The sequence below is a fragment of the Boleophthalmus pectinirostris genome, unplaced genomic scaffold (assembly GCF_026225935.1).
Source record: "Boleophthalmus pectinirostris isolate CB_2022bp ecotype Guang Dong unplaced genomic scaffold, ASM2622593v1 HiC_scaffold_21, whole genome shotgun sequence".
In the NCBI taxonomy this organism is placed as follows: Eukaryota; Metazoa; Chordata; class Actinopteri; order Gobiiformes; family Gobiidae; genus Boleophthalmus; species Boleophthalmus pectinirostris.
This window is the reverse complement of record NW_026571175.1, coordinates 17,428,578-17,450,440: the sequence shown is the minus strand read 5'-3', so window position 1 is coordinate 17,450,440 and position 21,863 is coordinate 17,428,578. Positions and strand designations below refer to the sequence as shown.

General features: G+C 38.2%; 1 protein-coding gene across 1 annotated transcript in view; it reads left to right on the top strand.

Moving 5' to 3' along the window:
- Nucleotides 1-15,103, top strand: part of adgrb2 (adhesion G protein-coupled receptor B2) — a 198,544-nt gene extending 183,441 nt beyond the window's left edge. The window contains exons 34-35 of the mRNA XM_055157617.1: nt 12,509-12,562; nt 14,895-15,103. Coding sequence (XP_055013592.1) covers nt 12,509-12,562; nt 14,895-15,071 — 231 coding nt within the window. The 3' untranslated portion in view covers nt 15,072-15,103. The remainder of the gene's footprint in view (nt 1-12,508; nt 12,563-14,894) is intronic.
- The last annotated feature ends 6,760 nt before the right edge of the window (nt 15,104-21,863 follow it).

Here is a 21,863-nt window from a genome sequence, read left to right as displayed (position 1 = left end):
GATACTTTTCTTCTTAAAATGCCTTGACAAGACTTAACGAAAGAACAAAGTGCTTAGAACTGTTATTTCTTCTTGTAGTCTTCACTGAAATGGAGCAAAGGATCATGGTCTATGTAGTTCCAATTTTTTTAGCTACTGCTGTACCATAACTCTTAATTTAAGCAAAAATATTTGTAATTCAATATATTGTGAGGGTCCACGATATTATTGTGAGACCTTTGACGATACAATATCACAATATTTAGGTTATTGTTACATCCCCACAATATAAGCTTGCTTAGAAACTGATTTGTGATTTGTCAGATACCCATACTGCTGGAACCACCCATTCAACATAATGTGATTGTAACTGGCCCTGCATTTGCAATGTAATTTCAAAATTACAAATTACAGTTATCCTCTTACTCCTCACACACACCATGACATTATTGCATATTCATCACAGTTATGCCAGATCTGAAATTGTAGTATTCCAGATTTGTAAAGGAACTACCTCTATAAGTTTCAATTTTACTGAAAATCATGTAAAATCACAACAAATTAAACAAATAAAGACAAGTCGTATTTCCCAAGCTTCACTCACGGGGCACATCCAAAGTCATTGTTTTGGATACGAGTAGGCGGCTCACTTAGCTGTGAATAATGGCGGGGATAATGCTCTCAGTGTCAGGCCTTTGACAGAAACCGGTTGAAGTTCAAGTCGGTTCTTGTCAACATGTCTGGAGTCACCCTCACAGACGAGCTGCTGCTGCTGCTGACTCCACACTCATTATGGAGATGAGACGCCTGTATTTGCTCAGCACTGCCAGCAATCACAGCCCAAATGTGTTTGTCTGCGTGTTCCTCTGAGAGCGTTTGTGCGGGTTATGTTTGAATGTCACACACTACATCACGCCTTTAAGTCCACAACGTGCGCAAGGGACCAGAACTGCACCAGTAATGGCATAATCGTTTCATAATTACTCAATTAATGTGTTCCATGCCATATGACAGACACTGACAGGGAGCTCAACACCGGCTTTGATTTATAATAGAACTTAATTTCAGGAGTGAGTGACGTTTAATGGAGAGTTAACAATGCAGGGGAATTCACACCGTACTTTTTATCTTCCTATCAACCTCAGGAGTTTATTTCAATGGGAGATTCTGCAAATAGATCATCTCTAGCAATGAAACTATAACAACTGATTATAAAATATATTTTAAACTCATAATAAGTACACTTTATTCATTCTATAAATTTGATCTCTTGGGCTTAACATTATGACTTCTTACTGGTGATTTCATGTAATAGTTAAGTGGATTTATGCAGCAAACTCTCTCCAAACTTGATGTGACAGAATAAAGAAAATTGGCAAATAGGGCCAGAGAATCTCAAAAACTGCAACTCATTTTTCAGTATCTACTGAAAGTGACCCAAGAGCCAACTGAATTGAATTGAGCTTTTAGCCATGCTGTAATTCTGTTGCCTCCTCAAAAACATAGTCAGAGTTGTGTTTTGTTTCATTCGTGTTTGAGTAATCTTTTGTCTCCAAAGCTCAAAATGCTCTGTTGAACCTTGTGATGTCATGAAGTGGTAGTTTTCAAGTTAACGTAATAGCTACCTTTTACCTTTTGCTTAGCAGAAATTAAAAACAATGTGGGACAATTTCTGTATTACCACATGACATCACAAGGCAGAACAGAGCATTTTGAGTTTTGGAGAGGTAAATAGACTAATAATAAAGAGTTACTCAAACATGTGATGGAAACAAAACACAACTCCGGGTATGTTTTTGAGGAGGAAAGAACATTATAACATAAATCAGAAAATAGTGTGATATGGCACCTTTGACAGGTGCTTCATGTGGTCCTATGTGCCTGTGGGTGTATACAGCTCATTAACATGCTTAGGAACTTGTAACATATTTGTAACATGTTTTATGACTATCAGACAACTTTCTCAAATCTTAAACCCCTCATAACTCCTTCTAACCAGAGTTAAACTTGCAGGTCCCCCCTCCCCCTCCTCCGAGGCACAACATCGAGCCATCACTAACGCGCAGAACGTCTCTTGTTTACAAAGAGAGTCAACGTAAGACAACAAAATCTGTCAAGTCATGAAACATTACATAAATAGTCCCTAGTGGTGTAGTGGAGTATTGCTTAGATGTTCATTGTGCTTGAGCTAGTTCCTCATTCATCCATCAGCATCTGTACCGTAGCCACATTCTGGGTTTTAGTGACTGGAACCTCCATAATATGGTTTCAATGCTGCAATGCGGTTATTTTTTTCAGAAGCACAAAATTAAACTTTATTTGACTTTTGGGATGTATTTTACAACAGTAGCAACCATGTGTGGGGTGACTGTCCAAACCACAGTCCATTTTAGTGCTGGAATTAAACCTTATGACCTAAATGCCACAACTGGAACTAAATCAATTCATAAAAACAATGCCCTGAACACTTCATAAACTTTTAAATGTGTAATAAACTACTGGCACTAAAAAGGACAAACATAGTAAATGTGTTTTTTGGGGGGTCTACTTTTTTCACTGGTCTAAAAATACGGTCGATGTTTAATATATATTGTATTGTGTACACAGAGTGGATATCAGAATTATTATCAAGTCTTTTCAGTATTTTCGAGTTATGTTTCATTTGCCTTTCTATTCCTCATGTACAGTATGCACTTATACTTATTCGTGGCTTTCATATTCCTTTTCTGAATGATGAAAAATTAGGATTGTTACCATAGCAATTAATAATTTAAAAACACATTCTTTCTCATTCTTTTGCATGACAAAGAATCCTCAAGTGCCTCATATAAAAGCTGAAACTCATGAATAGCTACCATTTTGAGTACTTTTAATCATTCATAATAACAAACATTTTTTCTTGCGTCGCACAAAAAAACACAAATAGCTCAGAAGCTGGACAGTTTTGCAAAACAACAGGAGCAGGAGGAGCCAAGTCAATGTGTTTACAATCAAGTTGAGAAATGTGTTTACCTTAGTTCAATTAGAGACAGTTTTCTGCTCGCAAACTACAGCTTCTTGATTGTGTCTACAGATTAGTGTGATTAAGGTCTGAAATGTGGATTTACACAATTAATTACAGAATGCCTAGCTTAATTTTTGGTTGTTTGGTCCCTTCTGCTGCAAATATATAAAGAATAAACTGGAGTTCTGTTGTGTATATTGCGTGTTTGTATTTGTGAGATGGACGAAATATGTAAATGTTCTACTGAATGTCTGCATCATTTTGAAAGATGGTAGATTAGTACTGAAATAAATAGAATGAAAATGTATAGGTTTAATAAGACTTGTTGTTACTGTTAAAGGTCACAAATTACACAAAATGAATTCTTGTGAGCTTTAAGCTGTGTTATAATGTTACCTCATCAAAAACATACCTAGAGTTGTGTTTTGTGTCATTTACACATTTGAGTAATCCTTTATTGTGATTCTGCCTACATCTTCAAGTGCTCTAAATGCTCCATTCCACCTTGTGATGTCATGCAGTGGTAGTTTTCAAGCTCTTTATCTTTAGTTCTGTAGAAATGGGAAATTCTAGGGGTGAAATCTTCCAAATAATTCTCGTGAAGATATATGGAGGTTAAAAACACAGTGGAGCACTTATTACCAGAAGTGGGACCAAGTCGTTAAGTCTCAAGTCTTTGACCACAAGTCCAAGTCGAGTCCCGAGTCACTGGCTGATAAATCCAAGTCAAGTCCAAGCCGTCTGCTTTGAGCTTCAAGTCATTTCAAGTCTTTAAACTAAAGTACAAAATATATCTTCAATTTATAGGAATTTAAGGAATTTAATGTGAATCGTACTTGAAAAAAATGTCATGGTATATTTATATATGAATATATATATATATATATAGTATATATATATATATATATATATAGTTGTAGAAATGCTACTTTTTCCTTTTTAAACATCTTGTGTGTGTGAATTCTTAGGGTCAGAACAGAAAGAATTATGTTTATGTAGTTCTCCTGTTATATTGTGTGTTGTACTGTATATTACTGTAGTACATTTGAGGATACCGTACCGGAGGGACATGTTCCAGTTTGTTAGTATTTTCTAAAAACATATATTTTTTAGGAAAAGCATCAAGTCTTCTCAAGTCACAAGCCTGAAGTCCGAGTCAAGTCCCAAGTCATTGAGCTTCAAGTCCAAGTCGACTCCCAAGTCTTAGTCCATTTTATCAAGTCAAGACTCAAGTCTGACTCAAGTCCAAGTCACGACTTGCCTCTGCTTATTACCACATGACATCACAAGGTGGGACAGAGCGTTTTCAGTTTGAGAGAAGAAATCAGCCTAAATATGCAGGGTTTGTGTGTCAAACGTGTGAATGAAACAAAACACAACTCAGGTATGTTTGCGATGAGAAAGCATTATAACATAGATCAGAAAATAGCATAATATGGACCCTTTAAAGCATTTAGCATTATTGGAATGTATTTTTATTTTTTTTTTTATGGAGCATGAAATTCCCTGTTATAAGCTATGGTATAATATATATGAGTGTGAATATACATTTTGAGTCAATCATCAGTAAAAGTATACACATGACCTTTCAAATCTTTAACAGGTAAACATGCGTAAAGGTCAGTTACATGCATAGGAAAGGTTGATTTTGCTTTATAAGTTGTGCTCATTTTAAGTTAAGCCTGGTCTGGGGAACTGCGAACAATTTATGATGTGAATAAAAGGGTTTATTTTTGAATAATGATGCCCTCATTTTAGACTGTCATGAGCCCAGACAGCAACGACATTCTGGTCTGCGTCATTGTGGCGGCTAAGTGACTGCTTCCCTCTGTCATTATGTTTTAGTAATAATTCTCTGGATAATGTTGAGATGCAGGGAGCCCTTTTCAATCCCACTACGGTCTTTTGAATTAAGAACATGTTATAATGATTTGAGCAAATTTCACATGACAAGTAAAATTATCTGTCGGTGGAACATGTCTTTTGGAGTTGAAATAGGAAAATGCACCTAGTTACACTTGAAGATAGGAAAAACAACATCTCTTTGCACTTCAGATAAGATACTAAATTGTATGTTGTTAGAATTAAAGGTGCATTGTGTAACTTTTCTGGTGGAGGGTCTCTTAAATGCTTTTCTCCATAGAACTGTTGTTGCTTTGTTTGGAATGTTTCACAGTATGGAATTAAACCTTTCTATCTTCATGGAGAGCAAACAAAGCCAGTTTAAAGATTAGATCTATCGAGAGGCGACCCTGCTCACAGTTTTTCTAGGTATTTTTGAGCTATAAAACCATCTGTAATTGAATAAGTGTAAGGTAGAGCTGTTTTATGTCATACTGTGGAACATTCCAGGTAGAGCAATGACATCTCTATAGAAACAAGGAGGTGACAGACCCACCGAAAATGTTACATAGTGCACCTTTAAGAAAAAAAAGACTTAATCCATTGGTAGATCATGTACTTATCAAGCGAAATCTACTCATCAATCAATCAAGTTAAAGCTTCTTAATTTGAGTTTTGAACTTACTTAGATATTACTTTTTGCAGTGTGGCTCATTGGCCCTCCACAGGAAACAGGGAGTTAACCTTATATACACATTAGCATCTAGTGCCCAGCCATGCAGTGCCATACCCCTCTGAGTGGATGGCAGGCCTGTGTTGTGGAATACATACATTGTAAATATATACTGTGGGAGGGCGTATAATGGTCTTGCTGATGCATTTTTAGCTCTCAAATGTGAAATATATTTTTTCCATAGAAAGTCTGCAGTGTTGTGGTTAAATGGAGCGTGCCCGGCCTCTCTCTGCAGATAGGGAAAATGGGGTTGGGAAGACAAATACTGGAATTATGTCCTTTGACTCGTGCTAAATCAGTGAGCTCGTCATAAAAAATGCATTTGCAATTTAAACTATGTGTGTGTTGTGTAATTGTGTTGGGCAGCATATGGTAATGTACATTGGGTAAGCACTGTTTTCACTGAGGAGAATAGAAGAGCTCACCTGAGTTTGTTTGAAAGCAAATACATAACCGGTTTGCATTTGGACTACAGAAAGAGAGAGACAGGTGTCAATTGGGAGTATAGAAACAACATTAACGTATACAAGCTTTCTGTAATACTGCAGAATAGAGTCCAAAGCCTGGTTTGATTATAAACGACTGAATATTTTATTGAGCATATTCTAATTCACAGGCAATGCATCTAGAAATTAAATTAACTCAGAAACTTAACCCTAATTTTGAGCTTGCCAAGCACACAAATAATTAGTCTTGAATAGACACTGTTTCTATTTAGAGATCCTAAAAATAAAACATTGTAAGCCTTTTAGTATAAACATAAGTCAAATTCCCACCAGCCTGCTCCTCAAAATGGGATAATTTTCATATGCTATAAGTGGATGATACTTGCACCCTACTTCACCCACTTAAGAGAAATTTAGCAGAGGTAATGCATCTGCTTTGAGCATGTGTCGTGTAAAATGAAGTTGTATAATTTGAAATGACAAAGAGCTCTTTTTTGTTGATTCAGTGCGGGCAATTTGCCTTAACACTCGCTAACCCCTCAGGCCCTGATAGTCAATTTGCTGGCATTAAGCTAAGGGGCTTCAATTTCACATCCCAGCAATAATGCAAATTCTAGCCTCTTCTCTCCGCGTCATATCTCATTCACACCCTCTATTTGTCCTCGCGGCTTGACATTTTCCCTCATGCTGTCTCACTTATATTCCCATTTTCTAAACTCACTGCAGAGCCCACAGTGCCACATTCAGGGCATTAATTGAATAATTAATTCCTCTCATTAGCTTATTTTTAATTATTTTCCAGTCCCCGTTTTTTGACAAACTCATGAGTTATTTTTGTCCCTTCTACATAAATTGCCCGTGAAGCTAACTGCGTTTAGCTGTAGCCGGCAGTCTGGGTCTTCTAATGAGCTGATGGTGAACACAAGCGGAACACCAGCACCACTCTGGCATCGTGCTGCACAAGCTACAATACTCATTTAGCTCATTTAGCTTCCTTGGACCAATTAAAGTGAGGGGAAAAGGCCTGGTTGGAACTATGTTAGCGCTGGCCTCTGAATGCAAGGGGCCACACAGCAGTGCAACAAGCTTACTCCTCTGATTGCTCCTTTGTTTGCTGTGTGTTGCACTAATGGAATTTATTTGCCCTACATTCTCCCAAGCTGTCTCTTCTGATGGGCCCTTATTACTTGTGACACTGATTTCTGGGGGAGCTGAGGGCTAAACAGGGCTGAAGACCAGGCCCAGTCCATCCAGTTTGTTGAGCTCCTTCATAAATGATGCAAGCCTCCCGTGTCTTCTGACACAAACTGTTGGATTGGATGACACATTTCTGTCAGCTGTGAGCTCCATTCTGTGTGTGTGTACAGTACAGTACATTTCTTAGTCATGGGAATTTGAACAAACTTTGGAAACATTGGCTTTGTTTCTCAACTGCAGAGATGCCAAAACTATAGAGTGTGTTTTTTTGTATTTTTGTTTTTTAGATTATTCCAAAACAATGATTTAAATGGCACTAAAGGAAGAGGATACAACGCTTAAAGGTCCTATAGTACACAAAATTGATGCTAGAATGTTACCCAGCATTGTGTTTTGTTTCATTCACTCGTTTGAGTAATCCAGTATTATTTGTCTGTCTGCACCTCCAAAATTCATAAGGCTCTGTGCCACCATGTGATGTCATGAAGCAGGAATTTTAACGTTAACCTTTTACCTTTTGTTTACTGGTGAAATATGATTAAACGTGTATGAACTGTAACACGGTGGAGCACTTCCTGTAATACCACATGACATCACAAGGTGGAACACACTGTATTCACAGTTGAATGCAGGGTTTGTGTGTTGAATGTGTGAATGTGTTGAATGTATGAATGAAACAAAACACAACGAGTATGTTTTTGATGAGGAAACAACATTATAACATAGATCAGAAAATAGTGTAAAATGGACTTGTTAAACTACAGTAAACATAAATTGGGTATTTATTTAAGAGGTAAATGCTTAATTGATTGAAGGACAAACCTATCAAATCATCCATTTCTGTATCTCGCAATAACATCTTGATCACTACACAGACTTCTTAGCACAAAGTCAATGACAAACTTACTAGTGAAATCATTTTAGAATGGGCTAAACATAGCAATGTCATCTATTTCCTGACCCCATAAATGATTCATGAGTTGAGTTTTATCCACTTAAAAACAAAATTTGTGCAGAGAGGGAAGGGCAATAAACATGTAACCCACTAGTAATATTTCAGTTTAATGATGCAAGGTCTATTAGTGAAATTCTGGTATCCACTCTGTATCTTCATCTCATTGTATAGTTTTTTGTTAGTCGACCCTTTTCTAAGTTCACGTCATGATTTTACCTTCTAATCCATTGACTATTTTGGTTTGTTTTTCTCTTTATTTTCCCCTTTTCATGTTTGGGCTGACTGGGCCTCATGTTGCATGCTCCTTGTCATGTCCCAGTTTGAAAGTAGCAAGACAGTCGGCAGAACCTCGGGCGTCCATTTCAACGAAGGTAAACTGAACCACGCTTTCCCAGCATGCACCTGTCCTCCCCCATCATCTACCCAAAGATAGCCTGTCACGTCTGCTCGCCCACACGCGTACACACACTCTTAATTTGGTTTTTGCCCTGCTTTCTAAAATGTCTGCGGCTGTGAGTGGCACGCAGTACACGCTCTGGAGGCTCAACATGGCAGGGATGTTTGTGTTTGCTTGGTATTCCTTCACATTGGAAACCTACAAGCCCTCCCTATTCTTTCCTGCGGCGCTTCTGACACTTACTTTTTTTGGATTGGGTGACACATTTCTATTGCCTCTTGGTTCCATTCAGGGATTATGGGGGATATATTTTTTGTTTACTATTTTTAAAGGTGTGGGAATTAAAAAAGAGGGACTTGTAAAGACCTGTATCCAGCCACTAGTGTAGATAGAGTCGTAAACGAGGATAGATGTGAGGATGATTTTCCTGTTAAACATTTTAAACATGCACTTCAAACCAAACCTGCACCCATAATGTGAACTGATGAGTGTCTGGAGAGGGTGTGATGTTCTGGAGTGAATGAACTGAATGATGTTTTGGTAAGGATGATCATTTTAAGGTGCTGAGGTGTGAATGATGATACAGAATTGTTATGATCCTGTCATTATAAAGACATTCTCTTTGTATGCTTGATTTTATGAATTATAACATCAACCTGCCCAGGGACTACATGTGGAAATTAGCACTGGCGCTACAACCTGGTACAATGCATCTCTCCTGTTAAGTCTCCTGTATATTGTGCACTGTCCCTGTCTCGTTAAATAAATAAACTAGACTAAACTAAACTAAACTTATACTTAAGGTAAGTGTCAGCCACCGGTCTCTATGGAGATGTTATTGCTTAGCCTGTAATATCCCACAGTATGGCATTAAACGTGTGGTTACCTTCATGGAGACAACAGGTCAAGTTTGTCAGATCTATGCAGAGGTGACCAAGCCTGATTCACTTTGTGGAAACCGTCTGACCTTGCAAGATTAGGATTCTTTAGCAGTAGGTGGGTACTTTTTTTATTTAACCAATTGCTGCTATTTGGTCGTGACATATGCAATGCTCTGGGGCTAAATTTTATATGAAGCTTTTCCCAAATCCCGTAGGAAGAAGGGCAATAACGTCTTTCCCCTTGATAAAATTCACCACACATTCTCTTTGTTCCGGCTTTAAATCCTCGATCTTGGGAATCGTTGCCAACACAGAATGTGTGGCTTTGTCTACATCCATCTCGACCGCTTTGTTTACTGTTGTGCTGTACCACAAAAGGGACCTAGACAGACCCTTGAGTTTGGCATCATGGCTTTACAGCTCTTCGCTGATTGGCCAGTGCGCGGGCTACAACTTCTTGCAGTCTAGTGTATTCTGATTCCTAACTTAGTCGCTGGAGAAAAATGAAATTGAGCGGAGGCACTAGGTGGCACCAGCCTGGCTAGAGGTGAACTATCTTATCGTAAGAATGCATGTTTTATAATAGTCTAATGCCATACTGTGGAACATTATAGGCAAAGCAATAATATCCTTATGGAGACAAGCAGATGGCAGACCACTTACCAAAAAGTTACATGATGAATTTTTAAATGTACCTGTTATTGCCAAATCCCCTATATAGTAACTCATTCATTATAATACAATGTTCTTGCCAGTGGAGTTAGTATCTTTGGCCGTACTGAAATCCATCCAACTTATAAGTGCTACCGTGCTAAGACTACTTATTATACCAGCCATCTCAGAAACAGATCTTACAAAAATAGAAGTCCATTGATGAAATTCATATGTCTTTCTATAGTAGAGTATAGTTTTACATGAGAAAACTATAATATTCATACAAAGAACACAGGTTATTCACACACTGGTTATATACGTTGAAGCAAACAGGACACATTCCACTATTATCTTTGTGTATACTGATGGAATATGTCTGTTTTAATTTTTTTTATCAGGGTTAATGAATTATTGGGCCATGGATGAAGAGATTAAATGAAGTGCGATAACGCCCTAAAATGTGTAAATGTTTCTGTGTAGACAAACACACATTTGAAAAGGTGATAAGAGATGACTCATTTCTGTCTATGACCAGAGGCAATTTATGAGTTTGCTCCAATATAGTGCAGCCCAAAACAGAAACAATGTAGGCAGAGCATCTTGTAAACAATTGTCAAATCAGATTAGTTCTATTTCTGTGTGATTTTTGGAGAAAAAAAACTCACACATTGGGGTTATTGTTGTGGTTTGGGATTACACCTCCATCTCCACTCCTCCCTCATGCCTTTTGTGCAGTTTCTTTTTAAATTTTCCTCCTTTGCACTGCGCCCTTTCTATACTCATCCACTGTGTGCTGCCTTGTGTGTCAAACTGTGTTGTGTATGATTACTGTGTGAATGTATATTGTTTTACAGTACATACTGGAGAGACAAATACTGAGAAGAGACGGCGGAGAGTGTGCACTGTAAAGCCAAATATCTTATAACAATACCATCAATGCATTGAATAATAAATAATGAGGATTGTCATCAATGAATTGTCATCAAAATACTGTCTGTGTCCAAGTTTCCAGATTTGCTAAACCAAATCAAGTACTTGAGCTATAAAAGAAAGCTGTTTTGATTAAAAAGGTCAGATTTTATGTTGATCAAATGCTAAAGTTTATATATGTTCATTTTAAGATATTGTATGTAAGATTTAGATTTTAAATTCCATAAATATGACAGTTTTAACCAAATGTAGACATGTTCAAATTAAATATTGTTATGTAATGCAACTGTAATGCTGATTACAAAAAAACACAAAAAAAAACAAAACATTGGACATGTTTTCGTTATGTTATAATTTGGTATTTTGGTTCTGAAGATGGTTATCCAATCAGAGAGCAGAATAAGCCTCACATGAGTCTCTCATTTGGGTTGCCAGATCCAATGCTGGAGTTGGTTTGAAGGACTCCTCACTACCTATATCCCAGCATCCACAGCCAATCATTTATCAGTGCCCCTACAGATGCACTATGAGGTCCAAATACTGAGAATGAGACAAACTTGTATGTATCCATTATATCAAACATGTCACTGGGCCAAATTTGGCCTGCCATCTAATTACATTTGGCCCGCGAGATCATATCAAATATGTCTTAGAGCTGGCCTGCCGGCTACAGATCGGCTATAGAGACATTATTTATTTAAAATGTTGTTATCATTTTATATTATGCTTGTGCTGAAATCAATGTTTAAGCAAAACTATTATTAAAAATGTATTTTAATAAGAAAAGGTTTAACATTACATATCTCAAAAGAAGAGAAAACATGCAAACGTTGTTGAAATTTTTCAATAAATATTTAGTTTGGCCCATGACTTAGTCCCAGTTTTTAATTTTGGCCCTCTGTGAAGTTGAGTTTGACACCCCTGCTCTATATGGTGGTTAAGGATCTGGCAGCCCAGGTTTACTTGGGATTGTAGTAACCTTTTTAAAACTGTAAGAGCACAGAACACAAACAGTTCCTTTAAATTCATGCAACATTCTGGGAAAAACAAATGCATAATGCATTTATCTAAACTCTGTTCTTCTGAAACCTGTACTCCCTCAGTCTGAGAACTGACAATAATAATCCCGTCATTCATGAATAATTACAATTTAAAAAGCTAATTGAGGTGCATTTGAAGCCATGTCCCTATTAAATTATGATAAATGTTTAAAAAAAGAAAACAAAACAAAAAAATTGTACAGTGAGACTTCTGATATGACAAGTGAATCTCGTAGTTGAGCTGTTGCATTTTACAGTGCACACTTAAGCCCACAGCTGCCTGCTCACCTACTGAAAGTGTGGAAGCGACGCCATTGTTTTCAGGGCAGAGTTGTCAGTGACTGTGATCCCTCCTTTTTTTTTCTTTCCTTTTCCTGTTCCTCTCTCTGTCTGTCTCTCTCGTCACCAACTACCCCTTGTCCTCCTCTCCCCTCCCATTTCATCACACAGAGGGAAAAGCGATGGAGCATTTCTTCTGCCAGCGGTGAAAAGAACTCATTGAGTGTAAGTAGAGGAAGAGGGAGAGAAGAAGGGAGGAGAGGAGGAGAGAAGGATGCGACTTAGGCTCGGGGGCATGGCAGAACGGTTGTCTAGTCTGGAGATGGAGGAAAAGCAAATGGATAGACACACAGTAGCAGCACAATCGCGTTAGCCCAAGTCTCACAGGGATAAAGTTGGGGTTTTACGGCAGCATTACGCGCGACTCCTGCTCCACGAAATGTTCCTTCGCCAGCGTTTAGCATGCAAATTGGTTCCCAGATTATGCCTTTTGTATTCATTTTGCCCAACTGTCAGACGGTGACGCAGCCAGAATGATAATCAGGGCCCATATTGCCCCACAGGAGACAGTCAACACAATGCTGAGTGTCGAGGGGGAGAGGCACTCAATGCAGCTTTTGATCAATGTATCATATCTGCGTCAAAGCGTGTGAATATAGTTGGAGTGAATTCTATAAGTACTTAAGGCTGAGTAAAGAGAGTATAGAGAGTGAGAAGCACCATAGAAACCCACATGATTAGAGATTTTGAAGAGGTCCTAGAGCCTATTTACGCACACTGACTCTTCTGAACTTTAACCACGTTAGAATGACTTCATCAAACGCGTACATGGAGCTGTGTTTGTTTCATTCACATATGCCTGAGTAAACCTTAATTATTAGTCTGTCTACATCTCCAAAGCTGTACCTTGTGATGTCATGAAGTGGTAGTTTTCAAGTTAACATCTTTTTTGCAAAGCGACTGGAAAAGCGCTGTATAAGACTAATGCATTATTATTATTTTTACCTATTCTAGTGAAGGTGTATGGTGTTTAAAAACAGAGTGGAGCACTTTCTGTATTATGACATGACATGACAAGGTGAAACAAACACAACTCCAGGTATATTTTTTGATGAGGAAACAACATTATAACATAGATCAGGAAATAGCGTAATATGGGCCCTTTAACAGAAAACAGCAATATATTTTAAAATCAAGCTCCATAGAAGTGTACACTACTAGTCAAGAGTTTGGACATACGTAATCTAAAACATAAAATGTATTTACATTTATTTGTTTATTCCATACATTTTGCGTCATATGATTTTTGTCTGTATGTATCTACAAGAAGGAAGGAGGCATAAAAAAAAAGAAAAAAAAAAACAAAAAAACATTGAACTTTTGACTGGTAGTGTCACTTTACACTGTTTGGATGTTTTAAGCTGAACAGCAGAAAAGGAGGGGAAGTGTAAGGTTGTGAACTTTGGGGAATGACTTAGATAAAGCCTGGCTCTGCTTTTAAATGGTGTTCCTCTATTGCAGACAACCAGAAAGACCCAGGGTGAACGCTGGATCAGTTCAGTTTTCTTTTTCGGTTATTGTTGGTTTTGATAGAAGGGTTTAAAGTATACATAATGCATTGTACTGAGAATGAGCCCGCTCAGGTGAAATAATGTGGCTTTTTGCATTCCAAACATGTTTTAATGTGTAGTTTCAATCGCTGGTGTGATGGAGTCCACCTGTGGGGTCTCCCTCTATTTGTGCAATCATTATCTCTGAGAAAATGGTGTGATTTGAATAATGGCATTTTTAGTGAGTCCCCCACATGTATTTACATGCTTGGTGGGTCCATCTGCAGGCCGCATGCCGAGATCAGAGCCTGGGGAACTCAAATTCAAACATCTAAAATGCATTTGCGAATAGAAAATAAGCTGTCAGTTTATACAAGGCAATTATGCAGTTTGAATTCTCAATATTTGGGGGAGTATAATTTGACACATGGTAAGAGACTTTTTCTTGAACATAAATCTAAAACTATACAAGTCAATAGTTGTATAAGGTATGGAAGAAAATGTTTCAGGAGCAGGTGTGGAGTAGTTGCATCCAGACTGCGAGGACCTAGGGTCATTTTGGAGTTCACGGGTCACAGGTCAAGGGTCAAGGGTCATACCAGGAGCACAGATGAGCTGAGCAGAGGTCCAGTCATTACTAGGATATCCTACATCTGCTGAAATATCCACAAGGGAGAGAAGGCGTGTGAGGATTTCTGTTTTCAAAGATGCTTTTTCCCTCCATAATATATGTCTACGGCATTACCTGAGCCAAGATTTTGGTTGTAGATTGTATTACCCCACAGTCATGTTCACTATGTGTAGGTTTGAAGTTGGTATATGTATTTTAGTATTTTGGGTCACCACTAAACACACATCATAAACAAGGGACCCCAATCTGATGACACATTTTATTACACTGTGACTGTTTCAGTGTCTTTATGGAACTGTAAGTAGTACTTCTGACTATTCTAATGCACATAATGACCCTTTTTGATTGGGTGTATGTTGTGTTCCCTCTGCTCCAGGACAAGTCGACCCCAGAGGAACAAGGCTCATGGGACAGTTTCAAGACCATGACCCCTGAGTTGACCATCGTGCCTGGGGAGCAGAAGGACCGCATGGAGCTGCACAATAAGAACTGGGACTCCTCCTCCGCCAACACACCGGACTCCTCTGAGGGAGACTTCCAGACTGAAGTTTGACTCTCTGCCCTCGTCTCACGCTCTCGCCCAAACCCAGCCGCACAGAGCCCAGCAGATCTATATATAAGCCCATGAGTGTGTGTGCACACTCCACAGTGCCCCGTGTCGTCGGATTCCATATTGTGTTGGTTTACTGCTGCAGTGGACAGACGCCACAAGACTGTTCTTCTATATTTTTCACAAAGACTATTGAAAAGAGAGAACAGAGGCTTGGTATGTCTGTGAGTGACAAGCATTTTTAATTGAACTAAAGGTATAAAAAAACTTTATTTCTGAAGAAAAATGTCTTGATTTTATTCTGAAGAAAAAAAAAAAGAAAAATATGTTTCAATTGTTTGATGATTTGGAAAAAAGAATGATATTTCTGCACCATTCTTTTTATATCAATGGGAAAGATCTCATGGAGATTTCTCACTCGTTTAGCTTCATAGGCCCGCTTTAGTTTTTCATTCCTCAGACGGATGACCACAACCTTGCATTTTCCCTGTCTCCTTTGTTCTTGTTCCATCTGAATGGATTGGGATGGAGGGTGTGGAAGCTGCTCAATGATATGTGCCATCCTCTGTGCTTTCTACAGGCTCCAGCTCCACTCTCCCATCCATCCACCCAGCCCTGTCATCTCTGTGTCAACACTGTGTTCCCTCTCTGTGTACTTTTGTGATTTAGTTCAAAATGCCCTCCCTATGCTTTGAAACTTTTGATGAAAAAATAATATGACTGATACAAATGAATTGTGCTGTTTGGTCTAACTGTTCAAGAAGAATGATGAATTATTTTCAGTTGTGCTTGTGCTGCCTTTCATTTTTATGATACTTTATTTTTTCATGTGCGAGAGAAAGTTCCTGTGGAACTTGAATGATGATGTAGGATGCCTACCGCACATCAATATGAGCTTGCTTTGAGGTAATGTGTGCTGCATGTAACACTGGTGAAATACTGGTTGGGGAATGAAGGATTGGGAGTGGTCTTTTCTTTTGCTAGGAGCCTTTAAACTGCAATATCTAAGTCAATTTCAATCATCTGCTACAAATGCCAGATTCAAGGAAGCCCAAATATAACTTTCCCCAAGCAATATTTGCATTTGTTAAAAAGCTTTCTTCAAAAACGACAGCAAATGGCCCTTCATATAATTGGATTACCTGGTTTGGTTTTTTTGCAAATCAGTGCACCATTTTTAGCCTGCTTCTCCCCAAGCACCTTTCAGCTTTGTCAGTAACTAAATACCCAAACATAGCTTTATTTTCTTCTGTTTTTCTTCCTGTTTACTTCTCACTTCTTCTCATCTACTGTCACACTCCAAAAAGGCCTGCCATCTGAGCATTAGCAGCGAAGGCACATGTGTGTACTGTGGTGTTTTTCTGGGTGCTTCATTAACACTATTACGTGGCTTGGTTCTTTTTGGTGGTCCTATTCATTCCTATTACCAGTCCAGACACATCTTTAGCAGGCCTTGTCTTAGGTTAGATACAGACTAATGTATCTTTCCTGTTTGAAATTCCAGAGCTGTACAATCCTCATCCTGGAGCCTGAGCACTTCCCCACAGTTATTACATTACCGTTCAAGTCTGCACACCGTGACAAAGCATATGTGATGTACTACAAGATAGAATCAATACAAAGTTTGATGACTTTTTCTCTCTTTGGCAGCTTCCATTACTCCACATTGGTGAGAGAATTGACAGTGGATCAAGTGTGTCCAACGTGTAGTCCAGGCCAAATACAATATTGCAATAGTCTGAAGTCAAGAATGTGGGCAGAGGAAGATTAATATTTGCCAGAATTCAATGGATTTCTGAACATTAGAAAAGTGTACACTAAAACTTTGAATTCAAATTTAATCATGTAAAAAGAATATTGGGATAACAGAAAGAGAATTTAACTGATGCCTTCCAAGTATTGGCACCTGTCTCTCAATGAGCCAAAGTGCCAAGTGCAAAAATCTTATGATCTCACAAAAAATATGAAATGTGTGAGTGAAAATTACACAGGTACAACTAGGCCTGTCATGATAACTAATTTGAAGTACAGTATATTGCTGAGGAAAATATAGACGATAAACAATATACTGAAATAAATGTATCCTAACGATACGATAACCAAAAAGCAGCATTATCCCAAAAAACATTTCTAAATGTTCAATACAATAAAAAGAATAGTTGCAAAAGTAAATAGCAGAATGAAATACTTTAGTAGTTAAGACACAATCTAGAATGAGTCGTACAAGTTATTTATTCAATCGTCTTCAACTGAACTCTACCCATAATACAGAAAAAGAGAACAAAATTTAGAAAAAAGAACATATAAGGCTTGTCAGGCTTGTATTAGTCACAATTTAGCAATAATAACATTGCAATAAATATCAAACAGTGTGATGCATATTGTGAAAATATTGGACCAAGAGATTTGGATATTATTACGTCCCTACCTAAGAAAAAGTACACAAATATTGACCCCAAAAATAATAGCTGCATCTTTCATATATTGAACGATAAGTCGATATAATAATTATCGTGACAGGCCTAGGTACAACACAATTAATGTTTTTCCCAAAACATTAAACATAAATCCTATAATAATAATTTTGAAACAGCACACTAAACTTTTCCACAGTATAGTAAAGTTGGGAAGAGAAACTAAGATGGATCAACTACTGAGAGAGTGTTTGCTCGAGCCACAAATTTATATTGCACATTAAAAGCAGCAAAATGATGAAGATTAAGAAGAGGGGGGAGGTTTAAAAAACAGTAATTACCGGGGGATGGTGATTTGTCCTGACATTTTCCGATGCATCCCTCGAACCATCTGTTTAAAGATCCCTAATGTGGTCGTAGCGCAGATGGCGAGAAAAGAGTTCAGGCCTGCTAACCTTTCTGGCTAATCAGCTGATAGGCAAGCCTACAGCTCCGCCCCGCCGCCCTCTCCGTGGACACCAGGTTGGGCTTGGGTTGCCTCTAGCCGGGGGTCATTTTCGTGTGACCTTGTACGCAAGAGGGTCTGAGGGTGCTGTTAAAGTGAATAAAGACTCTTCATACGAAATAACAGTGAACCACATACAACCCAAGGCCCGTCTCAAACAATTTTCTCATTGTAATTAACAAAAACATTAACTAAATAGGAAAACAAATTATCATTGTTAATACTCTAAGATAAATATGCCTCTCTAAAACACACATATGCTTATAATATTATGAATTGCAAACACTGGGGGGACTTAAATCATTTGCTTTTTTTGGTTTAATTAGCATTTCATGTATTCTATTTGCAGTTCTAGAGTTGCTGAATTGTAATGCCTTCACTAATCAAAGAAAAAATGTAACTTTAAAACATGTTTTTTGTTGTTGTCCACAGTCCTGTATCGAGAATGTCCAGTTCTAGATGATTGGCAGCTACCAGCTGTCAATCACTAATAAGCAACACCCCTTTTTTCATGTATTTTTTTTTTTTTAATTCAAAAGGGTGAGCTACTCTTACGGATTGAAATGGATGAAAAACGATATAATTCTGTCTCAAATACTTATTGTTGTTGATGGGGGCTATTCTGTTCACAATCGTTTCCCTTGTTGGACTCCAGTTCTGCGCTCTCCTCACGTCCACATCTCCGCCTTGGATGCTTAAGTGTTAACCAACTGTTAAACCAACTGACATTCCTGTTGATTTGTACCTCCTGTTTCCTCATTATTCTTTTCTTTTTTTTTTCTTTTTATACATAAGATTGTACAAAGTAGTCCTCTAATGTTTTCATAGTGTCTTTTTATATGAAAATAAATTTATAAATTCAATTGATTGGCCTGTATTGTATGTGTATTATGTGTTCTTTCAAGGGCGCATGGAAGAGGACACAGGCCTGGGTGTGGATTTGCAGTTTACCCCTCACTGTCTAATATCACTGAGTATTTGCCATGACAGACTGTGTTGCCCGCGAGCGCTGGAGCTTAACTGTGACCAATGGGGCTGCAGTGGTTTGCCTAAAGAGGACAGGGGGAAGTTTGGGGGTTTGAAGTTGTATTTATTGGAAAAGTGCACTACACTCAAAGGGATTATAGGCTGGATCAACACACATGGTTCAACAGTTTTCAACTACCCAACACTGAAGAAAAAGGGACACTCTTGGATTGAATAAAATGATCTGCACAACTACAAGGAACCAAGTAAATAGAAAATAAGATACTTAACATTTGAGTGTCTTATTGATTCAATCATTTGCAACATTCAAAACTTCCAAACAGAAGTGAAGGGTTGCTTGTAGCTGTGAAGAAAATGGGTGAACATTTGTTTATCTGGAATATTTGTCATGTTTGTGTAACATTTTACCTCCGGTCTGTTTTTAAGGTGCCCAACTTTTCGGCTATGGGATCCGCTACATGCTTGTCGCTGTGGAAAGGGATGGCTTTGCCTGAAATTTTCCACAGTTTGGCATTAAATATCCATTTAGCAATTATTTAATTACAATTAAATAATATTGCTTTATTATTAGCAGCGATGCCTCTCCACAGAACTGCCTGAAGTTGTTGTCTGCTTGTCTCCATGCAGATAAAATATGTTTAATGCCATTTTGTGGAACATTCCAGACAAAGCAATAACACACAGCAAAAAGCAAACTCTAGTTAAGTTAAAAATGACTTAAATTAAGAGCATTTTACTTGGAGTAGATTCAACTTGACAAGTGAAATGATCTACCGATGGAATAAGTGTTTTTTGTAGTTTTTTTTTTTAATTCAAGCAGCATTCGATTTAGTTTTTATTTTTTTTATTTTGAGTGCATAGAGTTGTTTTTCTGAGCTTAAGTGTAGCAAGATGTATTTTCACATTCTCAGCACAAAAAGTCTTGTTCCATTGGTAGATAATTTTACTTGTCAAGTGAAATGTACTCAACAAATCAATAAGTAATACAGTTTTCTTAATGCAAGTAATCTTAACTTGGCTAGATTTTAGTTATTGCAGTGCATTCGGAGGGAGACAAGCAGGTAGCCTGGTTGGTTGTCACCTTCCGCTCCATCTTCTGACATTCTGAACTAACAAGCAGCAAGAAGAGCAAACACGGAGTAGTTAAGTTGTATCTCTTAGGTAAGCAACCACCAAACCCAAGCGTGCCTGTACTGATCAGAACCCTGGATTCATCCTTAAATAAGTTTAGCTAAGTTTAGATAAAGCTGGTTAGAACGGCATTGGTCAAAATGTCACATTGGACGAAGACTACCTTGTCACTGTATCCTGGGCTGAAGGAGCAGGCAGGGCGATGACATACTGTGCACGGCTCAGTCACTCGACATGTGCTCCCCAGGAGGATTGTGGGTAATTAAGTGTGGACGAGTCTGCCCACGGAGCTGCCATCAGTCACCCCGGAGAAAGGCCACCGACTGGAACTGGGGGGACGAGGGGAGAGAGAGGATGTAGTGAGGAACCCGTCCAGAGCATGACAGCCATAGTGATGCAGGGAAGCTCTCTGCATTTACACCTCCTGGGTCACAAAGGCTCAGGCGAAATCAGATGGACTTGATGTACTAATACTGCCAAAAACTCTGGGGGCTTTTAAAATGTGATGACAATACTGTTCGGCTTTTTGCACTGTGAAGCAGCTTACAAAACCAAACTACTAGGCTTAAATCTGTAATATTTAGAATCTACTGACATACCATAGCCAAAGTCACTCTGGATAATAAACAAAGAATGCATATAAGTGTAAAGCATCTTTGAAGCTCTAAAAAGTGCTGTTTAAGACTAATGCTAATGCTAATTACGAAGGATACAGAGTCATGAATGGAATTCATTGGTCTGGGTTTTCAGTTTATTGAACCAAAATGCTGCAGGTCAGTAGTAAATGTTTTTCATTTAGTCGCAAAGTCCCTTCTCTCACAAGAGAAAATTCAGCAGTCCAGGACTCAGCTACAGCACCGGCAGGATGGACAAAGACAGAAAGAAAGAAATAGTAATGAGGTAAGGATTATTACATCAAATATTCCCCTTTTATGGACATTGTCTTGTCATTATCTCTCAGCGTTCTCAACAGCATGCAAACTGTAGTGTTTTTCTTGCATCATTTAATGGGAATTATTTATGGATATAGTAGGTCTGTTCCAGTACAGACATACATTTTCTCTAGCGCATTTCCCTTATATGCAGTCATTGTATTCATTGCTTTTTGAGACTGGTGGGAGTTTGTAGCAACTCGCTGCTGGCAAAATAACCTCCACATGACCTCTTTGACAGACACATGTAATCTGTAATTAGAGGCGGATTTGATTCTTTGGAACTTGGCCTGGAGAATCAAAAGTAGTTAGTGACAAAAAGCTACCAGAGACAAGGAAAAGATTTGAAACTCAAGGAACAACCACCAATTTGTGTGGGCACCGTTGAGCCCAATTTAAGTTCCTCGTCAGTACAATACAGCAAATTGAACGGGACTTCCTTTCCCCAGTTACATCTCCCACTGGATTCTAATGCCGTACAACGATTATGAATATAATATGCAGGCAAGTGTCAAATGAAAAGGAATATCTGACTCAGCATCTCTCCCAACTTTTTAACCAAGTCTTTTGAGGTAACAAGCAGAGAGGATGTACTGATGTTGTGGGAAACTTTTTATTTTGACTTCTATTGGTAAGAATAAGGAATCACTTATTCTTTTACTGACCAATTTTGACAGGAGTGTTTATTCATTTATTTATTCATTATGTTTAACTCTAATGTTATCTTCAGAGCCACAAAGCCCATATACCTCACTTCCCTAATGGTTTACAAATACTTACCTGGAGTTGGGCATTTTATAATAACTTATACAATATATTTTATTTG